Source organism: Cetorhinus maximus, chromosome 26, assembly GCF_964194155.1.
Source record: "Cetorhinus maximus chromosome 26, sCetMax3.hap1.1, whole genome shotgun sequence".
Taxonomy (NCBI): Eukaryota; Metazoa; Chordata; class Chondrichthyes; order Lamniformes; family Cetorhinidae; genus Cetorhinus; species Cetorhinus maximus.
Window position 1 is genome coordinate 16,111,538 of NC_135904.1, and position 23,320 is coordinate 16,134,857.

Consider the following 23,320-nt stretch of genomic DNA (forward strand, 5'->3'; position numbering starts at 1 on the left):
GGGGCACTGGGTGCCATCAAACTTTGAATCAAGCTGCAGGTTTTGTTCCCACAAGTACTCAAGTGGATCACTCGGTTCTTCTCTTCCCCATAATTCCGTTCGCTTGAAAAAAGAACGTGAGGCGTTCTATGTATTGAGACCAATCGTCTGTGGCAGGTTAAAAAGGATCAATTCTCCCAAACTGTGGTATTTGAGAGGGGATAACTTCTTCAGTTCTAATGGAGCTTGCTACTTACAATCACTGGGTGATGTACAGTGTCGATTTCTTTATAACTTGATTTCTTCTGTTCAATCCTTTTTATCCTCTTTGCCAGTTTGTTGTAGGGTGGCCGAGTTGTGCTATTAATGATAGATTTGATCTACAGACACTTCTTGGGTGAAAACATTAAGTTTATTTACAATACACTCAGCAGCAACTACACGTGTGCTTTCAACTCCAAATCTATCTCCACACTGACTGCTGAGGTAGCCCACGCTACTCTCCTATTGGTTACTACAGATCATGTGATCTTCTTTAACAAGTATTATTCTTAAAGGTACGTTACACACTAAATAAAACCATAATTACTACAGAGTAGTTGTTGGATTTTAGGTCAAGCTGTTCCAAGGCAGGGCTGTGGAAATGTAGAAAGGCAATTTGAGTGAAGGAGTTTTCAAAGATGTTTGGAAGGAAAGTTCTGCCCAGCTGCCACTAAGAAGCAAGATGTTTTGGTTGTTCCTGCAAAATAAATGGTTAGGGTGTCATTGATTAAGTGAAAAGGAAGCACACGTGCATAAGTACATCTGTTCTATCTTGTTCTCGGTATAAATAAAAAATAGCAGCTGGTGTAGTTATCTCCCTCTGTCTCTTTGATCAGCTCTCAGCCATTCTTCATCCACATTTAAAGTTGTCAAATTTTACCTTTAAGCTTCTAAAGTTTATGCTGCAGCTAATGTTATGCCATTTGGAAAGATAAGAAACTACCATTGAAGTTGGATAGATAGCTTAGCTTTGTAAATATGCCTTTGATTGATCATGCTGCATGTCCGAGATCCAGTCCCAAATCAGTAAACACATCCTCCAACTAAATATTGGGAAGATCAAAGCCATTGAAGTTGGTCTTCACCTCACACTCTGTTCACTAGCCACCAACTACATCCTTCTGTCTAGTCACTGTCTGAGGCTGAATGTTCATGACCATGGCACTCTATTTGACCCTGGGCTGAGCTTCTGAGCACATTTCTGCTCCAAGACTGCCTAATTCCACCTTCGTAATGTTGCCGCTTGACTGGGGAATATTGTCCAGGGCAACAGGGATAACTCCCCTACCCTTCTTCAAAATACTAGCCATGAGGAACTTTATGTACATCTGAGGGGGCAGACTGGGCTTCGATTTAAAGTCTCGCCTGAAAGGCACCTCTGACAATGCAGCGCTCCCTCAGTGGAGTGCCAGTACAGATTGAGTGTGACATGGGAAATGTATTGCCTCAGTATTGTGGCTGGACTGTGACAAACAGGAAGTGTTCACACAGTTGTGCCACTTTTATGGAAAATATAGTTGTTTAAATATACTCAACATTTCTTTCTGCCCAATTAGGAGTTAAGTTGAAATTTTCGAAACAATTTTTTAGGACCTCAATAAATCAGAGATTCTCATTCCATAAATCTAGGATGGGCTGAAACCCACGAGAGAGAGGATTGCGATAATTCATTGGAAAATCTACTTTCTGTTAATGTCCAAGGAAAATAAAAATATTTGAACAAATACTAGAGATAGAAGATACATCTTTGCTGTGTACCAAACCAGAACTGAATGGCTGGACAAACACAATGACATTTGGCATACTGCACATTTTTTTATAGCAAAAATTCAAATCCAAAGAAAGGTTACCTGAATTAAGTTCAGGTATTGAACCTGGGTGAGTGCAGCTCCAGCAACACTCAAGAAGCTCGACGCCATCCAGGACAAAGCAAACCGCTTTGTTGGCACCCCATCCACCACCTTAAGCATTCACTCCTTCCACCACCAATGCAAGGTGGCAGCTTGCAGATGATGTATACCATCTGCATGATGCACTGCACAACTTACCAAGACTTCTTAGAGAGCACCTTACAAACCCGTGACCTCTACCACCTAGAAAGGCAAGGGCAGCTGGCGTATGGGAATACCGACCACCTTCAGGTCCCCATCCAAGCCACACACCATCTGGACTTGGAAATATATCGCTGTTCCTTCACTGTCATTGGGTCAAAATCCTGGAATTCACAATCTAACAACAGTGTGACATGACATGACATGGATGGCAGCCGTTCAAGAAGGCAGCTCACCATTACCTTCTCAAGAGCTGATAAGGATGCAATAAATGCTGGCCTAGCCAGCGATGCCCACATCCCATGAACAAATATAAAGAAATTGACAAATTAGCCTGAAAAGGCACAATTGTGGTCATTTAAGATCCTTAATTTCAATCCTGATTATAATCCAATGCACTTGTTTAACATCTCAAACGTTAATTATTATCAAACAATGTTTTGCTCTCGAACTCATGGCACTGGACAAAGCCATTTGCACAGTACAAATATCTCCTGATAGGGTAATCTAGTGCAAGACTAGTTGCTATGGGAACTTCTGAACAGCTTCTGAAGCGAATCATTCAATTTAGTAAGATTTGTTTTGCATTGAAAACCTGAGGTAAAGCAAAGCTTTCAGCAGGAGCAATCAGTAGAAAATGAACTCCAAATGGACCAATAACAGACCAATAACATTTACCTTGTGAGATGTTTTTCACTGATAATTTGCCAATCTAATTTTCCAGTACATGTGTTTTCGTTGGAAGCATTAAACACGAAATGGAAGGGGGTGAGGGACTGACGGATTTTGAGAGCAAATGTCTCTGCCGGTTGACAGCAGCTGTCACTAATTTCCTAGTGTTGTTTCCTGGCAACTTTGCACTTAGCAACCAAAATTAGGCCCACTATAAAAAGGGAACAGGATGAACACAGGGTGACGAAACAAAACATTTCCAGAACGGCCGGAGAAAGATCAAGAAAGGAATACCCCCTCAAGTCCCTGACTATTTACAGGTATCTCTGAATGTGAGTCAATTCCTAAATAGTAACTAAACTAAGTAGGAACCAGACAGGAATTGTAAGTCAGTGGGTGAATGACGATTACTTTTTTTTTTAAATGAAGATATGTACATCTGATTATATTTTGCAAACAAGAAATAATTTAATTAACAATCATCATAGTGCAATAACATTTCCAACAATTATGATTTAATCTATCAAAAATTCTTTCTGAAAAAATATACATTGGTCTTCTTATTCAAAGCAGGAGATTTCAATCATTTTAGTTTAATGCTGGAATTCTAAAGGGGGATAGATTTGGAGTAACATTGAATGAAGTTTAAATATGTATGGGGTTTAGCTGCTTTACTTTTGGTGAAGTATATTGCCATTTTGGCAAATCATCTCTAAGCCATTTTAAACGTACCTCCCTGCGAGCAAAAAGTCTCAGGTAGAGAACTGTTTCCTGTTTCCCTATTAAGTTACTCAAGGCAGGGGAAGAGGTGTTGATTGTAAATCCTAAATGAGCAGACCTGAGTTGAAACTGCACCGTGCGATTAGCAAATCTGAAAGGAAGAAGCAGAACAATTGACTACGATAAATTTAAAATACAAGGTCAGTCCATCAGTTAGCGTGCAAAGGGAATCTTTACATAAAGGTAGGGGGTCACTAAGGTGACATCTTTCATACAGATGTGAAGATGTTTTGAGTGGTGAATCAACAGAGCGTGGCATCATAACTCAGTAAACTATGAAGCTTGCAGTATGAAGTGTGAGACCCCCTCCAGGAGGCTGCCTAATACCAGTTTGAGTGCAGTGCAGCTTTAACATTTAGGTTATTTCTCAGCATTTGGCTCTAAGGCATATGTTTAGACAAAATAATGTAAGGGTGTTGTAGGTTTTCATAGTACCTTATGCACAAATAATATAAGGTGAATTGCTCGCCTGGAATGTGGACAAGTTGTTGGTATGCAGGGATAAACAGGAGATAAAAAAAGAAGAAACAATCAGTGACCAGGTTTAGCCTTCAAAACAAATGATGAAAAGAGGTGATAGGGATGGGAGCAAAATTTAAAAAAACTGAAAGAATTGCAGATAAGAGAAAGTTATTCAAGAGCAACAAGATTTTAAGAAATAAACTGACAACAAAGTGCTCTTAATACCATTTATAGACATGTCCAATGCATTTAATATAATTTAATTGTTATCAACCTCAATGGTTAGGCTGAGTTTAATGCCATCAGTGACTGTTCAAGGACAAGATTACAGATAAAAATTAGCACTGAAAAAGGCATTTTAGTTGCTTTATACCAAGGTTACTAAGCATTTTCTCTTTGAAAAAGTAACTTATCTCTTTATTTTGACTTCATTTCCAGTCCCTCCTGTCTGAACCCTCCTCAGTGCCTTATAAAAATGCATCGTGCAAGGCTATTTAATACTGATCGACAACCGCAATACACTCATCAACAGAATCAGCGTTAACGTGCTTTGCAATCTACTTCACTTCTTTAAAAATTCGGCTTATGTGGAAATGAGGCAGTTTCCCCTGGGTGACACGGTGTTGCAGATGTCAAAAGCAGCACAACAGAATCTGACGACTGGGATGGTGCCCGAAATGGGGTCGAGGGCCACAGTTCCCCTCCTGCTTTTCCTGGGGCTACTCTTCATTTTTGTCAAGATCTCCGAGAGGAAAGCGACTTTGCCAGGTAACAAAAAGCACAGGTGTTCTATTCGGAGTGTTGGTGAGAGAGTGATCACCCTGGCATATTCCTAACTGTGCAATGTCTTTAAGCAGGTCCTTCTTTCTGTCTGGGCATTGGACCTCTAATCTCTTATGGTAGATTCTTGTGGATGGGAATTGGCAGTGCCAGCAATTACTACAATGAAAAGTATGGAGAGATAGTGAGAGTGTGGATCCATGGTGAGGAAACACTTATTATTAGCAGGTAAATCAATTTACAAGTTTGCAGGAAATCAATATTCTGCTGAACAATGCTCTGCCGTGCATCAGCTGAACTGCGCTGCTACTGAGGAACATAAATATGTATTTCCCTTGTATTAAAATTAAACATGCTGTCTATGGCTTTGGAAGTTTTCTGTATTTCTTGCGATATGGAAATGGCCAGGATACTATTAAGAGATCACCGGGGCTTATGAAAAACCTTTTTCCAACTCTGATTTCTTGTCTAGATCCTCTGATGTGCTTGTCTCGTTTATAATTAACTCGAGCAGGTATTTTACTACATTATTTTGAGTTCATGACTTTTCTACATTGACCTTATCCTGTGCAAATGGCCAGGATTAGACGAGCTGATCACCCAGGCCAGTGACCAACCTTCTTTCAATTCTGATTTCTTCTTTAGATCCTCAGCTGTGAACCATGTGATGAAGAAGGGGCACTACATATCCAGGTTTGGAAACAAACAGGCACTTCAGTGCATTGGCATGAATGAAAACGGCATAATCTTCAACAATAATCCTTCCATTTGGAAACAAACACGCCCATATTTTGCTAAAGGTAAGAAATTTTACAATTTGGGTCAATTTGAGTCAATTTGACTCAAAGGTGTTACCTCAGTCTGTCTCAAAGGACTCAACCATGGGTGTGATTTGATGAATGCACGTAGTGGAGCCATCCATAAGGGTACATAGCATTAACTAATGAAGTTTTCCAGTGTCAGTATAAAGTGCAACCTTCAATATATTAAATATAACTAGATGTACAGCAGTGTAGTTGTCAACTGCTTTAGGATGTGGCCTTGCAAACCATTCAGTTGTATCAAACCACTAGAAATACCAACAAGAATAAAGCTACATAGTTCAATAAGAAGGCCCACCACTACCTTCTTAGGACAACTAGAGATGGGCAATAAATGCTGTCTTTATTAGTGATGCCTGATTATGAATTAAAGAAAGAATTAAATAAATATTTCATGGCACAGTCATCTTGCTTTAATCCTTAGATTTCCGACAAATGCACATGTACTCTCTGGTGAAAAGCTTTGAATTGAAGCTTCAAGTCAACACATAATGATCCAAAAAATACCCTCCAAATATTATATGAACAGAGTATCAGCAACACCTTTATTCTGTATTTCTAATCATTTATACTATTTAAGTATACTATGTGCTTTACTCCCTGAGGTGAAAGCAATTTTATGACCTGGGGTTTTCAATTGGTTGAGGCACTGTCTTTAAGGCAAGTTTTGAGCCAGTAAAAATCTATTGTTTGGAAATGACTCTGATTTCCAAGATGAGGAATGGAAGAGGAAAGAAAGAGTAGAAGTTAGATTTAATAGTCCAATGACAGTTTTTTAAAAAAATAATTAAAATGATAGAGGAGGGAGTAGAAATAGGAAGCTGAATTAGAGCACTTCATTATTTGATCTTCATTTGACGTTTTATTTTTGCAGTTTGGAGTTAATAAATCCACTTCTGATATTTGAGTTGCTTTATTATTGTAATATTACTGTTTAGTTGACTATCGTGGTGTATGAGTTGAAATTTAAGAAGCTGGCCAACATTGGAAGGTTGCTATTCCCTCAAGCTGCCTGATCTCAGCGTTAACATCTTTACTTCTGCTCTCTCTGTCTTCATTTACCCTGTTCTCTTTTATTCCACTTTTTCTCCTGTGTTTTGTCCCCCCTTATCCTCTATTATTTAAATATTAGAATGTAGCCTTATTACCTATAGTCCATTTAAGTTTAATATTCCAATTTGTTTTGCTGTGCACTCGGTCTTGTTCAACTTTCATAATGACGGAGGTCCACATAGCTTTAAATCAGATCTTAACGGGCTAAGCAGGAAACCGAAGACAGTAGCTTGATCTGTCTGCTTCACCAGTGGAAAAAAATCAAACTATGGTGTGAAATTGTCAAATCCCAGTCAAAATCAGCAATACTAGCACCAGTAGTACTGGAGTTCCATATTAAGGTATATAAGATAAGTTCGGACGAGTTTTACTGCATGGTTCCCTTCATTTCCAAGTTTCACCAGTTTTTCCTTTTGGGAGCTCCCTAAATAAGTATGAGGTTGGGGGTTGGGGGGGTGTTGCAGGTAGGGCATGTGGTGTCCTCAGCCTTGGTTCTTCTTCAATACATTTGGGGTATATGAGCATACATAAGAACATACAAAATAGGAGCAGGAGTAGGCCATTCAGCCCCTCCAGCCTACTCCGCCATTCAATAAGATCATGGCTGATCTGTTTGTATTTCGAGTTCTACATTCCCATCTAGCCCCTCTCCCCCCACCCCGATTCCCTTGCCTAACAAGAATCTATCTACCTCTGCCTTAAAAATATTCAGTAACCCCGCTTCCACTGCCTTTGGAGCCAGAGAGTTCCAAAGTCACACAACCCTCAGAGAGAAAAACATTCTCCTCATCTCTGTGTCATAAGGGTAACCCCTAATTTTAAAACAGTGCTCCCTAGCTCTGGACTCACTGACAAGATGAAACATGTATACCTTGTCAAGATCGTTCAGGATCTTATGTACTTCAATCAAGTCACCCCTCACTCTTCTAAACTCCAGTGGAAACAAGCCCACTCTGTCCAACCTTTCCTCATAAGACAACCCACTCATTCCAGGTATCAATCTAGTAAACCTCCTCTGAACTGCCTCAAACACATTTACATCCTTCCTTACATAAGGAGACCAAAACTGCACACAGTATTCAAGATGCAGTCTCGCCAATGCCCTGTATAACTGAAACATAACATCCTTACTTTTATATTTAGTTCCTCTTGTAATAAAGGATAGCATTCTATTAGTCTTCTTGACTACATACTGTACCTGCATACTAACTTTTTGTGACTCGTGCACGAGAACATCTACATGGGATGTGTCCCTCGAGGGAGAGAATACGCAATGCACGCTCTACCAGTTTCGATTTTTCAGCAGTTTGGCTTAAAAACTCTTAAGATTGGTGATGGGTTTCTGCACACGCCAGATACCTGGCTGATCAAAAAGTAAGCTCGCTACTTTTGCAGTAAGAGCCAGGAGCCAGAACATGAAGTCACGCAGTGTGGTTTGCTTTTTATTTTTGTTTTAATCTCAGCGGAACCAATGTGTTATTGATCCCAGGGAGGGTTTTTACTATTTCCTAAGAGGCTCAGAAATTGAACAAGTATCTTTTATTAGATGTCTGTTCGTTGCAGATCAGTGATTAATCTATCGTGCTTGCTTACTTATAGTAGAAGGATTCATTCCACTCAACTGCAATATTATCAGCTCAAGCAGAATTTTGCTGTCCATCCACACATCCCAATTCACACCCTTTGCACCCCCAGCCATCGTTCTTTAGCTGTCCTTTGCTCCCTAGGCGGCATTTTCAGAGGGTGGGTTGTCAATCACTAAATCCCCACTCTCTGATGTACCCACTTTACCTTGCTACTTTTGATAGCTCTTTAAAGAACCTACCTTTGCTTGATGTCCCCATTGCCTCCTTGTAAAGGCCTCTGAGATCTGCGTAAGGCATGCTCCACAAACCCAAGCTGTTTAACAAAGAAACCTTCATCACAAGCCATATCATGGATTCCTCATGCACATTAGATGGCAATTAAAATGATATATTTGTAAATAGTCACTGTGTACAATGCAGGATTTGTTGTGAGTGTTGTGTGTATCCTTTTCAGCCCTGACTGGCCCAGGTCTTCAGAGGACTCTTGCTGTGAGTGTGGAGTCTACCCGTAATCACTTGGAGAAACTGCTGGGGGGTAACAACGCCACCACGGCCTGCGTGGATATACTGCTGCTTCTGAGAGCCATCACACTAGATATTTCCAATAGGCTGTTCCTAAGAGTCCCACTCCATGGTAATCCTATTTTCTACCCTGTTTAAAGTAGACATCTGGAGTATGAGTAGTTATAATAATTAATATACTGCTTTACATACCCCGAGTGCAGTTCAATCCTGACCTTGTCTATACAATGCTGTCTGAACGAGTTAGAATTCACCTTGATGCAACTCATCTCAACTTGAATGCTATCCTAACAGCAGCCAATCTGGCAACGAGGGTTAAAACATTATGTACAAACACAATACCGTGTTCATACAAAATCCCTCTGTGCCATTTTACATCATCATTCATTAACTCATTTGCTTTATTCATGAAATTGCATGTCAACACAGTCCATTATAAATATTCAGAGACCCCATGTTCATTTGACATCTTAATCAGGGATACAGATTGAGATTCAAAGAAAACTGATGCTGCAGAGAGTGTCAGTGAGGAGAACTGGATTTGAATTGCGCATTTTTTCACAGGAAATCATTTTTTTTTTATTCATTCGTGGGATGTGGGTGTCGCTGGCTAGGCCAGCATTTATTGCCCATCACAAGGGGGCCCTTGAGAAGGTGGTGGTGAGCTGCCTTCTTGAACCATTGCAGTCCCTGTGGTGTAGGTCCACCCACTGTTAGGAAGGAAGTTCCAGGATTAATAGTCTCTAGCCCTGTCATTACTGCGCGTGCACACTTGTGCATTGAGGGGTAAGGGGGTGGGTTTGGTGGGCATTAGTAAGTTAGCCATTTATTCTTTCATTTATTTCTGCATTAATAGTATGTTTTTGAATAAAAGGAGAAGTGTATTTGCCTTTTTTTTTGCCTTTCTAGAGGGAGAAATTGTGTCTAAAATTCAGAAGTATTTTGACACATGGCAAACACTCTTGCTGAAACCAGATATTTTCTTCAAATTTAAGTGGATATATGAGAAGTATGAAAAAGCTGCGTGAGTATTGTATTCCCCTTATCTCTGCATATCTGAAGCTTGGCGCATTGCTTAAGATTACTGAAGCTGAGAATATTTCATTTGAAGTTACTTTATATTAAACAAAAATCAAATATTGCAACCCTTCAAAATAATGAAACATATTGTACATTGTTAAATGATTTGTAAAATATATAAACCAATAAATCGGAACAAGGAGTCACAGGCTTAAACTGGTGAAAGGACAATTCAGGAAACAGTGAGTGATCAGCATGTAGACCCATAACGTCTGAGCTCCAGGGCATGGTAACAGGAGGGTACCCCAAAGATGCGCTGGGGAACCCCCTGCCGGAGGTCCCTTGGTAAGGATTGCATAGCAATTGCCCAGGAAGTTCAAACTTCCGTTGGACAATTGCCCTGCAATGGGAATTATCTGAAAGTACAATATAAATCGCAAACTTCGGATAGTCTTACAGTATTGGTTACCCAGAAAAAGTTAGAATTATAAACTTTTGGGTAATTATACTACTAACCCCACCGACCACCCCCATGGGAGCCACCAACTAACCTCCCTACCCCCCCAACCTCCCACGAGACTCCCGCCACACCCCCAATACCTCCCCCCCTCAACATGGCTTCCCAACTGCCACCCCACTCCCCCAACCTCCCATGACTACCCACTGGGCCCCCAACTGCCCTACCCTACTCCCCACTGACCATCCCTGATGACCTGAGCCCTCACACTGACCACACCGCCCCCACTGACCACCTGACCCCCAGAGCCTCTCCCCCCAACCTCCATTCCTCCCCACTTATCTTACAAACTTACCTTTTCCCTGGCTTCTTAAAATGACTGGACCCTTAAACTGACCAGCTTTTTGGCAGCTAGTGCCGTAAAAAGAAAGGGGGTGAGGATTCCTTACCTCCAACTCTGCTGCCCTTGACACAAGGCCTTGGTCACCTGCTGCACTACACAGTTCTCACCCGGCCTGAGTCGGAAATTCTGGCGAGAAAGGAGGGGCTGGATTTTAAGGTAAAAACCTGGGAGTGAGGTGACTCTGATTGCCACCCCAAAGAAGTTACAGGCTGTAGAGCTGAGGAAGAAAATACCTTAGAGCCAACTCTGCCATCAAAACATCTGCTGCATGTGTCCTTATTCTGGTTCACCCGTCACCCCTGTGCTCATTGACCTACAATGTCTTCAGGTTAAACAATATCTCAATTTTGTTTTTCTTGTTTTCAAATCCCTGCACCCCTCCCTATCTCTGTAATTTCCTGCTGCTCTAATTCTGGCCTCTTGAGCATCCTCAATTTTCTGAAACCCCCTCCATAAGCCGTCTTCATCTCTCTACCTCTCTCTCCCCCTTTAAGATGCTCATTAAAATCTCTCTCTGATCAAGCTTTTGGCCATCTGCCCTATAATACCTCCTTGTGTGTCTTGGTTCAAATTTTGTTTTATTACATTCCTGTGAAGCACCTTGGGACATGTTATTATGTTAAAGGCGCTATATAAATATAAGATGTTTTAATGAATGGTTCAAGAGTCAGTTAGGTAACATGACAGGCAGAATGTAAGTTTGGATTTCATGGGAGTACGAGCTGAAATGAAACAAATGGCCTTTGCCAACAGTGTTTATCTTGTGTAAGTTATTCTTTGAATGATGACTGGGAACAGTAACTCCTTTCCTATACCGTAGTCATCCCTTGACAAGATGGCATTTCTTATGCAAACTTACCTCATGTTTTAAAACCGTTCACTTGCTGTCGCCAATTAAATGAGGTTCTGTTCTTGGGCTCACCATCATTTTAGTCCATGCTGTCTAATTGCAGCCAGGATCTACAAGATGCGGTGAAAGAGCTGCTACTGAGAAAACAGCAAGAGCTGCAAGAAGCTGAAAAACTGCAAGATATCACCGACTTTGCAACCGACCTGATTTTTGCACAGGTAGCCACTTGTCGATGAGAATGGTAATAAAAGCTGAATTATCATTGTTACATATGAGGATATCATCAAGTCTAGATATTCCATTGACAACACATGAATATTGCCTCAATGTCTATTTCAAAACATTTTTGAATTCGTGGCATTTATTGCTGGCCCCCATGTTTGCTTTCACATTCCAATTTATTTTTAAAATATTTTATTCCTTACTTATTTCCTGTCAAATATTTCTGTCTTTCTCATTCAATTTTGTTTTGCTTTTGCCGAGATCATATTTTGAAGGTTTTTTTCATTCTTTTAATTTCTAATTATTTTTGTTAATCTTCGATCATTGTGGGTGCTCTGTTCCATATCATTGATGTTCCTTTCCATCAATTCAGCTTAACTTTTCTATCTCCCTCCTTTTCACATTTGATTCCCCTTCGCTTCCCATTTAATGTTGCCTTTGTTTCTTCACATAGGATAGACAGCACGGAAACAGGCCATTCAACCCAACCAGTCCATGCTCCACCCGAGCCTTTTCCCATCATTCCTCATCTAAATCTACCATCGTAATCATCTATTCTCTTCCCCCTCATGTTAAGCTTGTCTAGTTTCCTCTTAAATGTATCTAAACTGTTCGCTTCAGCCACTCCCTGTGGTAGGGGATTTTGCATTATAACTCTTTTTGGGTAAAGAAGTTTCTTCCAAATTCCCTATTGGATTTCTTAGTGACTATCTTAAATGGCCTCTAGATTTGCTCTTTCCCACAAGAGGAAACGTTTTTCCTTTTGCCTTTTAGTTTGTGAAATTCTCTTGTCTTTTTGCTTTTTTAAATTCCATTTCAATACTTTAGATTGTTTGCCCTTCATTTCGAACAATATTTCTCCTCTCTGTGCTTTTCACTTCTTTCATCATATCTTTCTCAATACTATTCACTTTGAAGTAAATTAAACTTTTATTTGTTCTCTCGTCACCCGTACCTTTTCCCATCCAATTTTCTCCCTTGCTCCCCTCATGTTGCTGACTCAGGACAGCGAACATGGGAGTTGGCGTTTATCCCAGGGCCACGGTGAGCAAGTCCACCTGATTTCTGTTCTTATGACAGCCGATCCTCAGTACCCCAGCCAAATGACCGAGTATTATCAGTAAGGGCAGATAACTTTCCAACAGAAGTCACTGGATAATAACAAAACATATGAAACTTGGCTAGTCCTCCCTCAATCCTCGGGACACCAGAGCCAATTGTTATATCTTTATGCTCCTAGCTAAAAATGGCTAAGTGAATTCAAACCGTGGGCGGAGTTTTACGATGGGATTTTACAGCCCTTGCGAAGTTAATAGACTTTTGAATGGCCCCACCCCCCACCCCAACAGGGCTGTAAAATTCTGCCCTGCAGGTCAATTCTGGGACCTCCCTGGCTTACATAAGAACATAAGAAACAGGAGCATAAGTAGGCCATTTAGCCCCTCAAGCCTGCCCCGCCATTCAATAAGATCATGGCTGATCTGCCCCAGGCCTCAACTCCTCTTATGTGCCAGCTTCTCATAGCCTTCAGCTCCCCTACATTTCAAAATTCTACCTATCCCCTCTTTAAATCCTTTCAGTGACCTAGCATCCACTACTCTCTGAGGTAGAGGATTCCAGTCATTCACTACCCACTGAGAGAAGAAATTCCTTCGTATCTCAGTTTTAAATGTGTGTCCCCTTATTCTGTACCTGTGCCCCCTAGTTTGAGATTCCCCCACTAGTGGAAACATCTTTTCAACATCTACCCTGTCAAGCCCCCTCAGAATCGTGTACGTTTCAATAAGATCACCCCTCATTCTTCTAAACTCTAATGAATAAAGGTCTAACCTGTTTAGCCGTTCTTGATAAGTCAACTCCTTCATCCCAAGAATCAGCCTAGTGAGTCTCTTTTGAACAGTCTCCAATGCCAGTGTATCCTTTCTTAAATACGGGGACCAAAACTGTCACTTGTCTGGATCAATTCTACACTGAGGCCACTTTATCATCATGAATCATTAAATTAATTTAGAAATAATTCATTACAAATAACTTAAAATTTATTTTTTAAACCACAGTTTCACTTAGTTTGTACAAGAAAATCTGCACAGTGTATGGTCTAGATCTCATCATATGTAGGTGTCCTCAGCCTGATTCAAACTGAATCACATTTGAATAAATTGGGCGAAATGACATACAATTTAGCTAAATAAGATTAGCAAACAAGACAAAAGACACAATATGTATAGTTCATGAAAGTTTACAAATATCTTAGAGCAGCAATGAGCAAGGACGCCTATGACAGGAAAGATCTAAAAAAGAATATCATTCAACTGCTGGCCTTGCGGCAATAACATTTACTGAAGGTTAAGGGCCAAGAGTCTGTCTCATTCCAGAAAAGTTGGTGTGCTGAGCAATGAGCCTGTGAGCAAATAAGGAAAAAACAAACCTGAAGTTTGCTTGCTCCGAAAGTCTGTAATGATTGGAAAGCGGTTTGCAGCATGATTCCTGCATCCTGAGCTCGTATTTTCAAATTATGTTGATTCTAGGATCTGGGCTGTGTGAAGCTGAGATTCATAATGGCGGCTATAGTTTGACACAGGTAGAAGCTGGGATGCCTGCCCTGATTATGGTGTAAGGAGAAAGAGGGAGAAGGAAGTAAACAGCACAAAAAAAATCAAGTGCAAATTACTGCATTTTTATTCAACTTTAATGAACCATTAGTGATAAACTCTCTTTCTTTTATTTATTTGTGAGGTAGGTAATCATTTGGAAGTAAAACTCTTCTCCTATATTTATATTTTTGTATATCTCTCACATTAGATGACTGCCCATATCTCCGTTTCGGCATCACTCATCATGGCCAGCAATGCTCGCTAATATGCTCACATCAAGTTTACTGGTGCCAAAATAAAGTTGCCTTTCTGCTGTTCTGTAGACGCATGGAAAACTGACTGCGGACAATGTGAGGCAGAGCGTACTGGAAATTCTGATAGCAGGACCGGACACGATGTCTGTCAGCATCTTTTTTATGCTAATGCTTATTGCACAACATCCTGAAGTGGAGAAGAAAATAGTTGAAGAGATTCAGGCAGTTACAGGTATGATACAGGGAGAAAGCATAAAACAATAGTTTCAATGACAGGTTGACTTTCTTATGACTAAGTCATCTTAGTGTTTGAATCTTATGTTTGAATTTTGTTTCTTTCTTAATTTCAATCAAAATAGTTAGGTCATCCCAGCTACAAGCAAACATGTCTGGGTAAAAATCAAAATAAAACATTGGATTTAATCAATCAATTGCCATTTGTCTCCTTTGGCTTGCCACTCCAAAATGTCAACAATGACTCTATCAATCTCTTGTACAGCTGCCTTTCCTCTTGTCATCATTAACTGAGGTCCTTCAACCTGGCTTCCACTTTGTTCACAGCACTGCTCAAAGTAACAAATGACATCCATGCACCCTGGGACTGTGGGTCTGTGTGACCCTCATCCATGTCCCACACAGATCCACAACTAGCCTCCCTCCCAACCATTGTACCAGTGTAAGACTCATGCCTGCAGTCTTAAATCTGCTGGCCCTAAGTGTGAACGCATTTGGTGATCAACTGGTCTGGGAGGCCACCACCACCTTGGGTTGGTTTAACTCAGTCTGTTCCCCTTAGCCAAGACTGATTACTACTCCAACATAGTCATACAGAGTAGAAACAACTCTAAACTTGTCTTTTGCATCACTATAAACACATCCTTAGGTTTCCCTGCCCCATTCTTTACCTCAGTCTCAAAATCCAAGGAACTCATGGACTTTTCTAAGTCTAAACCAGTTGGCTCACCTGCTGGCAGCAGGTAACAAAGCCTCAGGCACGCGGTGTGCATGATTTTCCAGCCATTTTAATTGAATTATGCTCAGATTTCCAAAATGCCTTCTTGACAGACAAGCTGAAAGGGAACGGGGCAGGCAGATGAGGGTAGGACTAATGCTCATTTGAAGGATAAACTCAAACACAGAGTCGTTAGACTGAGCAGATTCTTTCCATGATGTAGGGGCCGAGTGACTTGCTCCTAATTCATATGTTCGTATAATTCTATGTAAAGTAAGAAAATCACTTCTTACAACTTTTCACAGCATACAACCCAAATTATTGCCTTTAGAAACCAGGTTTTTCCAAATTGTCAAATGATGGAATAATCTTAAGAAATTAAGTACATCCCATTAAGTTTTGTTTTTGCAGTGTCATAGCTAAAACATAAGGTGGGTAAGGCAGCTGATGCCTCAGACCCTGACCAGCATTGTTGGAATGGTTAATCACTTAAGCAGCTCGATATTTCAAAAGAAACAGCCAGATTTTCAGAGTCTCCATCAAGGTTAACAAGAAGGGCAATATTGAAAATGAAAGTCAAAGTTACTCTTACTTCCGGCTGTGCAAATTGGACCTGTTTCAAATCCATACAGTCAACTTGGAGAATCAATAATGGAGGAGCTGTCACAACATTTATCCCTTAGCCACACTGACCACTGCCGTCGGAGTCACTGGTCCAAGGATGATGGCCTTTGTTCCACATCAGCCTGCTCTACCCCCTCCTCACATGGCTCCCTCTGTTACTATCACATGTGGTACCGAGCATTGCTTTTATGAGCTTACTTGTCCAGTCGGATTGACCAATACAGAAGCTGCCATCTTTGTCTTCTCTCACTATGTGGCTGGGCTCTGGTTGTACATGGCACTGCTGGGGGACTGACCCGGACAGATATTTTGTTTCAATTTTCATGTGTTGAAAACCTACTGAGTATCCATTTGGCTAGTCAGCAGGCCTTCAGCACTGCACTGTCAAAGGATTTTATCAGTGTTTTCCTAAGAACAAAGCTATAATCTATGTAAAAAAAAAAGGATCAAATTCTATGATGTGTAATGGACTAAGAGATCAACACAAATGTCTACTTGTTAAAGAAGAACAAATACTGGGACAATGACATAGTGTCTAGAATGCCAACTCAGTGTCTTTTTGGTGACAATGATGTTGGCGCATTTCCTGATCGCACTGTTCCTTGATTCTGTTTCTGTACATAGTGTCCTAATGTCCTTGGTTTCGCCAAAGCAATTTACTGCAGAGAGTCAAAAGCTGTGGTTCCTTTAATATCTTGCCATTAAATTACAATAATGCAAAGTCCAAATGTAATTGATTTAGGTTTAATTACTCTTAACATCCTACCCATGAATAGCTTTTAAGGAGGCTCTTAATTCAATGTCCCAATTGTACTTTCAAGTCTCATCAATGTGGAGCTCTGTAAATAACCATTATATTTGCTTTCATCTTCTCTTTGAGATTGAATCTCACCTTTTAAAAAAAATTCTAGATTTTGTCCTCTTTCTTAATTTCACATGGCGGGCAATATTTGTAGAGAAGTGGGGAAGAGACCTGCCCAAGGTGTCTGCACTGAAACGAGCTGATGGGGTATGCTTGAGAATGATTTGTGGCAATGTTCACTCTGACTTACCATTGCTCAGTTGGCCCTTGCTTGGTAATTCCCTGGTGTGATCAAGATCTTAGCAGAACCTTTTCTTCATCTACTGGACCGTCCGCCATGCCTCCCATTATTAGATCAACCATATCCCCCACTACTTCATTCACCTTGCCCCCCACTATTACATTCAACACCACCCCCCTACTATTTCAACTACCACTCCCACCACGGTTCAACCCAACATGCACCCCCGACCCCAACCCCATTATTACCCTAGCTATACATTGGCCTATTACTTGCGTTCACGATATGGATTAAGAATGGTTACAAAAACATACATATATTTACACATAGTACCTTTCACAACCCACAGTGTCCTAAAGTGCTTTACAGCCAGTGGAGTACTATTGACTTGTAGTCACTGTTGTAATGTAGGAAAAGCAGCAACTAATTTGTAAGCAGCAAGCTCCCACAAGCAGCAATGCGATAATGTCCGGGTAATCTGCTTTTTGATGTTGGTTGAGGGATAAATATTGGCCAATACACAGGGAGGGACTGTCCTTCTTCAAAATAATGTCCTGGGATCTTTTAGATCCACCTGAGACAGCAGATAGAGCCTTGGGTTAACAGTTTATCTGAAAGGCAGCACCTCAGATAGTGCGTGCTGACTCAGCACTGCACCAGATGTCAGCTTTTAATTTCTACACTCAATTCCAAGAGTTGGACTTGAACCCAAAGCATCGTGACTCAGAGACGAGAGTGCTACCCGCTGAGCCACAGCTGACACTACAACATCACTGCTTCACAGTGGGAACACAAATACTTTTCTAACATAACAATCAATGAGAGCTCAATCCCCATGAATATGTCATCTGGCCACTTTTCTAATTTCCGATTATGTGAAATCAATAGGAGCTATAATCATTCTTTCTTTCTAATGAGTTAATACATACACAGCAATGCAAATCAGATGCTAGGCTACATGACACTTTTCCCTCTTCATTCCCAGGGGAACGGGAAGTGCAAAACAGTGACCTGCAGCAGCTGAAAACTGTGGAGAGCTTTATTAATGAGAGCATGAGATTCCAGCCTGTGGTGGACTTCACCATGCGCAAGGCACTTAAAGATGATGTGATTGATGGCTACCCAGTAAAAAAAGGCACCAACATTATCCTTAACCTGGGCCGCATGCACAAAGTCGAATTCTTTCTCAAGCCAAATGAATTCAACCTGGAAAACTTTGCACAAAATGTGAGTATCCACACTTGCTGAAAATTGAGCTTTACGTGTAACAGGCCCACACACTAGCTTCATAAAGGCTGCCTAAAGACACATGAAGTGATCTTTAGGTAGATGCTGTTCATTGTAGCATGTGTAATTGTGTGCACTGGTTCATGTCCGGATGATGTTCTGTGTCACAAGGCCAACGTACAGATGGTAATGCCACCAGATTAGCTTCCCTAGCCAACTCACCACCACCTTCTCAAGGGCAATTAGGGATGGGCAATAAATACTGACCTTACCAGCAATGCTCACATCCCATATGCAAGAATTTTAAGGTGTAATGTCTGCTTTGGTGCAGATCCAGCATGCTTTCTCCATTTCTTTTAGTGATGGAGAGGAGCTCTTGGTTTTACTGATGATAACAGGGGCCATCATGTTGGAAGGGTTGATTCAAACTGACCTAATCTTCTAGAAGCATTATTGGCAGCAGATCCAGCATACAAAGCATTTTTTTTTTTACCCAACCCAAACAGGTGATACAAAAGCTTTGTCTGACTCTGATGCCTGTGAAAATTGTCCTTCTTTATAGTGGCAAACCAGCACTGGATCAATGTGGAAGTTCAGCATAGCCAGTTCCTGTGTGGGTTTGAATTCTAATAGTTATCAATGCTCATGGCTGCAAAACAAATTGGGGCCCTCAGTTAAGAGTCTTGGCCTGCCTCTTGCCACCCTGCTTTTGTACAGGAAGCCTCTGAATGTATAAAACCCGCACGTGTCAGTAGACATCTGGCAAACCTGTGGGCAATGACAGCTTCATTTCAATTAAACCTTTTTAATCTCCTTCCTAAACAAAAATAAAGTGGCCAGGTGAGTCTCTCAAAACCACTTGAGAACTGAAATAGAAGGACGGGGGTTTGGGGTTGGAAAGGGATAGTGTCCCACAGAAACCTTAACGGATATAAATGGAGTAATATCGCCAACAGGGAGGAGAAACCAGCAACCTCAGAGCCGTTTATTTTTAGTGCAATCCAATGGCACAAAGTCAGTGTTCCATGGATGGTTACAAGCCAGCTCCTGGTGACCAGAGTCACCATTTGACTCAAATTGACCCTAATGTTGGGAGCCCCAGTCTAGAATGAAAGAATAAAAGCAAAATACTGCAGCTGCTGGAAATCTGAAATAAAAACAGAAAGTGCTGCCAGGTACTCAGCAGGTCTGGGTAACATTTCGAATCCAACCTTTCTTTGGTTCCGAAGAAGGGTCATATTGGGTTTGAAACCTTAACTCTGTTTCTTTCTTCACAGATGTTGTCAGACATGCTGAGTTTTTCAACTCCAGAGTGACTTGGATGGAAAACAGAGCTACCACATTAATAGAAAATTGCTGTGGCAGCTATTGCAAGATAGCATTCCTGGTTGGAAAAGCTAGAGTAAACCATCTAAATTCTTCTCTTGCATAAATTCTAAAATATTATTGGTGCCATAAAGTAATAATGTTACTTTCTGTACAAAGAAAACCTGAGGGTGGCTTCTTTACAATATTTTATCAAAGAGTCACACTGCAGAGTCAGAGCATAGATACATGATTTCGACAATGACATTTCCCAAAAAAGAATTGTGAGTTTTTGCTTCTCTTTCCGTTTTTTAAGTGTGTTTTTTTTACATCTTTATTTGGGGCCAGTTCCCCTACACACACACAAACACACATGCACACATTCTGTATGTTCTAATAGCATTGACTCTCTGGCTGAGGTTTGGTTTCATGGTGTTGATGAGCCGACTTCACTCAAGGAGCCATTCTTTGTTTAGATGTGAATTTGATAGTTAGGACCAGCTAAATATCTGGTGTCACAGGCAAGCCTGATCCTGCCTTCATCTGGCGACAGAGTACATGTTCTTTTCTGCAAGGATTCCTGGACAATGGCCAGGAGCAGAAGCCCCGGCTCAATTTATCCTTCCCGAGACCACGAATGCTGAGGCCAACTGTAATGTCCCTACTGTCATGCTGAGTGAATCCAGCAACTGTGTGCAGACTGTGGATCAAACCTCAGCTCCTCTTGATCTATCTGGCTTCATTACTCCCTGAAAGCAAACACACTGAGTTTTTAACCTTTAGATTGCTAACAACTTGCTGGGAGGAGGGAGGTCATTTGTCAATTGTATAAACTAAAGGGTACAATTCTAAAGGGGAAGCAGGAACACAGGGACCCAGGGGGGTATAAGTGCACGAATCATTGAAGGTGGAAGGACAGATTCAGAAATTGGTTTAAAGGGCACATGAGATCCTGGGCATTATAAATAGAGGCATAGAGTAGAAAAGCAAGGATGTTATGATGAACCTTTATAAAACACTAGTGTGGCCTCAAGTGGGGTATTGTGCCCAATTCTGGGCACCACATTTTAGAAATATGTGAAGGCTTTGGGCAGGGTCCAGAAAAGATTTACAAGTATGGTTCCGGGAATGAGGGACCTCAGTCACATGGATAGATCGAAGCAGCTGAGGCTGTTCTCCTTGGAAAATAGAAGGTTGAGAGAAGATTTGGCAGAGATTTTCAAAATGCTGAGGGGGGTTTTAGACAGACTAGATAGAGAGAAATTATTCCCATTGGCAGAAGGGTTGAGAACCAGAGGGTATAGATTTAAGGTGATTGGCAAAAAAAAACCCAAACAAAAACAACACGAGGAAAAACATTTTTACGCAGAGAGTGGCTCCCACTTGAAATCCGCTCTCTGAAAGAATGGTGAAGGAAGATTCAATCATGGCTTTCAAAAGGAATTGGATAAGCACCTGGAGTGAAAACATTTGCTGGGCTAAGGGGGAAAGGCCTGGGGAATGGGACCAGCTAAATTTCTCCTACACAGAAGGTGGCACAGACTTGGCGGGTTGAATATCCTCCTTCTGTGTTTTAACCTTTCCACAATCTACAAACCTTGTATTCCAGGCAAAGAGCCTCGCCTGCCAAGGACACATAACAGAAATTCGGGCATAAGCAGTGAGATAGGGCCTCAGTGGCAGAGGATGCAAAGTTACCTTGGCATTTGTTTGATCATCAGGTGCATCATCTGAAAGTCAAACAGAGCCAGTCTAGAATTACAAGATTTTCTCTGCCTCTGCAGTCCAAAGGTTTCATCAAATGTCTGAATGTTTGCTATGTTCTAGATAGTGGCAAAGATTGGCCTTAAACCTAGTAGAAACAGATATTGTACATGGCCACAATTATTAATTTAAAAAATCATTTGCTCATTCTATCTGTCCGTACAAGTGGAAGGTAGCATTAACTCTCCTGTATTTGTAGGTTCCTCGTCGCTATTTCCAGCCATTTGGCTGTGGCCCTCGTTCCTGTGTGGGAAAATATATCGCCATGGTGATGATGAAAGGTATCTTGGTGACCATGTTGAAGAGGTACCGAGTACATTCACATAATGGAAGCACCCTAGAAAATGTCAAAAATAACAACGACTTGTCTTACCATCCCAATGAGTCACACACTCTTCTCAGAATGATTTTTACCCCGAGGGATCAAGAAGAGGTCTAAGATCCCAATTTCTATGCAAGTAGCATGCACAAGGTTTCATCGGCATGATGCAGAGGGACCATAACGAAATCATCCAGATAAAATCTGCCATCTTTTCATAAAGTTGAACCAAAATGCTGGTTAGAATTAGGATCCAAATCTTTGTGGTAGAAGATTTTTCCCTCCCTAGATCCACTAATATTATTGTTTTTGGGATAATCTTGAAATAGAGCACTGTCATTTGTGATCATGGGTTATCATTTTATATTGTTGCTTCTGCAATCACCTTCAACCCTCTCCAGGACTAAGCCAGGCCACTAGGTGGAGCATCGGGAGTGGGTGAGAGGTGAGGACAGTAAAATCAGCACGTGTGTCAGTCACTGACCACCTCTGTGGAGAGGTCTATAGACCAGACCATGTTGCCTTTTCAGCAGAAGGAAGAAGCATGTTGGGTGTGTTTGGGGACCTGAAGAGTCGGGGAGGAGGGAAGTGTGATGATGTAATTTAAAAAAATATCATTTTCGAAATTCAATTCATGATCATGTTTTGAGAATCAGTTTCTTATTTAATTTTTTTCTATACTCATTTATATAAATATATATATTATATATACACACACACAACTGCACTAAACATTAAGTTAATAGATGTGGATAAGTATATAGAGAGACGGAAAGAAAATTTTCTCAACCTTAATTAATGCCGAGATCAGAAAGAGAGAAAATATCTTGAGAAAAGTGAGTGGTAGGTAACTTTATCAAAAGAAAGAAATTTAAGTTATGATAAAGCAAAGGGAAGAAGGCTATGTTCCACTCAGTGTAAGGAAGAGATGGTCAGTTCCATCCTGTGTTAGGGAAAGAGGGTGAATTCCATTCTATGTTAGACAGAGAGTGTGTCGGGGATATCAGAACCATATACCTCACACATTTACAAATCTGCCCCACTGAGGGCAGAGGGCAATCTGCCTTTGTGGTCTGGCTCCAGTGCAGCTAGAGATGGTGACAATACTGTGCAGGGTAGATTCCAAATGTGTATACTTCATTCATTGAAAAATAAAAAAAGGCTGCTTAATTAGGAGGTGCCAAAATATTTTTCATACTGCATGGAGATGTTATAATCAATCATGAATGGTATAATCTACTGTTTTACAGACATTATAGTTTTGTACCTTTTTGGGCCAGACAAAAGCTTTTGAAAATGTTCAGTATTCTGAGCATTTTGACAGCACCTGCCCCACTGGGGGCAGAATGCCAGGCCCTCATTTGGATTAAGCTACAATAAAGTTGTTGTGTCGTCAGCCTGCAATCTTTTCTCTCTTATTTTGAACAAACTCTGCGCCATGGCAAAACACTGCAGTATTTACAAATGGAACAGCATTTCAAAGCAAGGCTAGAACTTCACTTTCCTCCATTGCGTAGCTGGGAGTCGGTTAGCTCAGG

General features: G+C 40.9%; 1 protein-coding gene across 1 annotated transcript; it reads left to right on the forward strand.

Annotated features, from left to right (window-relative positions):
• Positions 1-2,987: 2,987 nt before the first annotated feature.
• On the forward strand, positions 2,988-23,117 carry cyp19a1a (cytochrome P450, family 19, subfamily A, polypeptide 1a). Its single transcript, XM_078530221.1, has 11 exons — positions 2,988-3,076; positions 4,425-4,754; positions 4,844-4,994; positions 5,239-5,280; positions 5,412-5,566; positions 8,681-8,860; positions 9,658-9,772; positions 11,582-11,696; positions 14,618-14,780; positions 18,153-18,394; positions 21,663-23,117. Exons 2-11 carry the CDS (start codon positions 4,580-4,582, stop codon positions 21,900-21,902), a joined length of 1,578 nt encoding a protein of 525 aa, XP_078386347.1. The 5' UTR covers positions 2,988-3,076; positions 4,425-4,579; the 3' UTR covers positions 21,903-23,117.
• Positions 23,118-23,320: the final 203 nt, after the last annotated feature.

Excerpts from the sequence above, each read along its gene's own strand:
- cyp19a1a (XM_078530221.1), top strand. The coding sequence starts at position 4,580 with ATGAGGCAGTTTCCCCTGGGTGACACGGTGTTGCAGATGTCAAAAGCA. Across the intron at positions 8,861-9,657 it reads CCTAAGAGTCCCACTCCATG|AGGGAGAAATTGTGTCTAAA; the intron begins GTAATCCTATTT and ends TTGCCTTTCTAG. Across the intron at positions 9,773-11,581 it reads GAGAAGTATGAAAAAGCTGC|CCAGGATCTACAAGATGCGG; the intron begins GTGAGTATTGTA and ends GTCTAATTGCAG.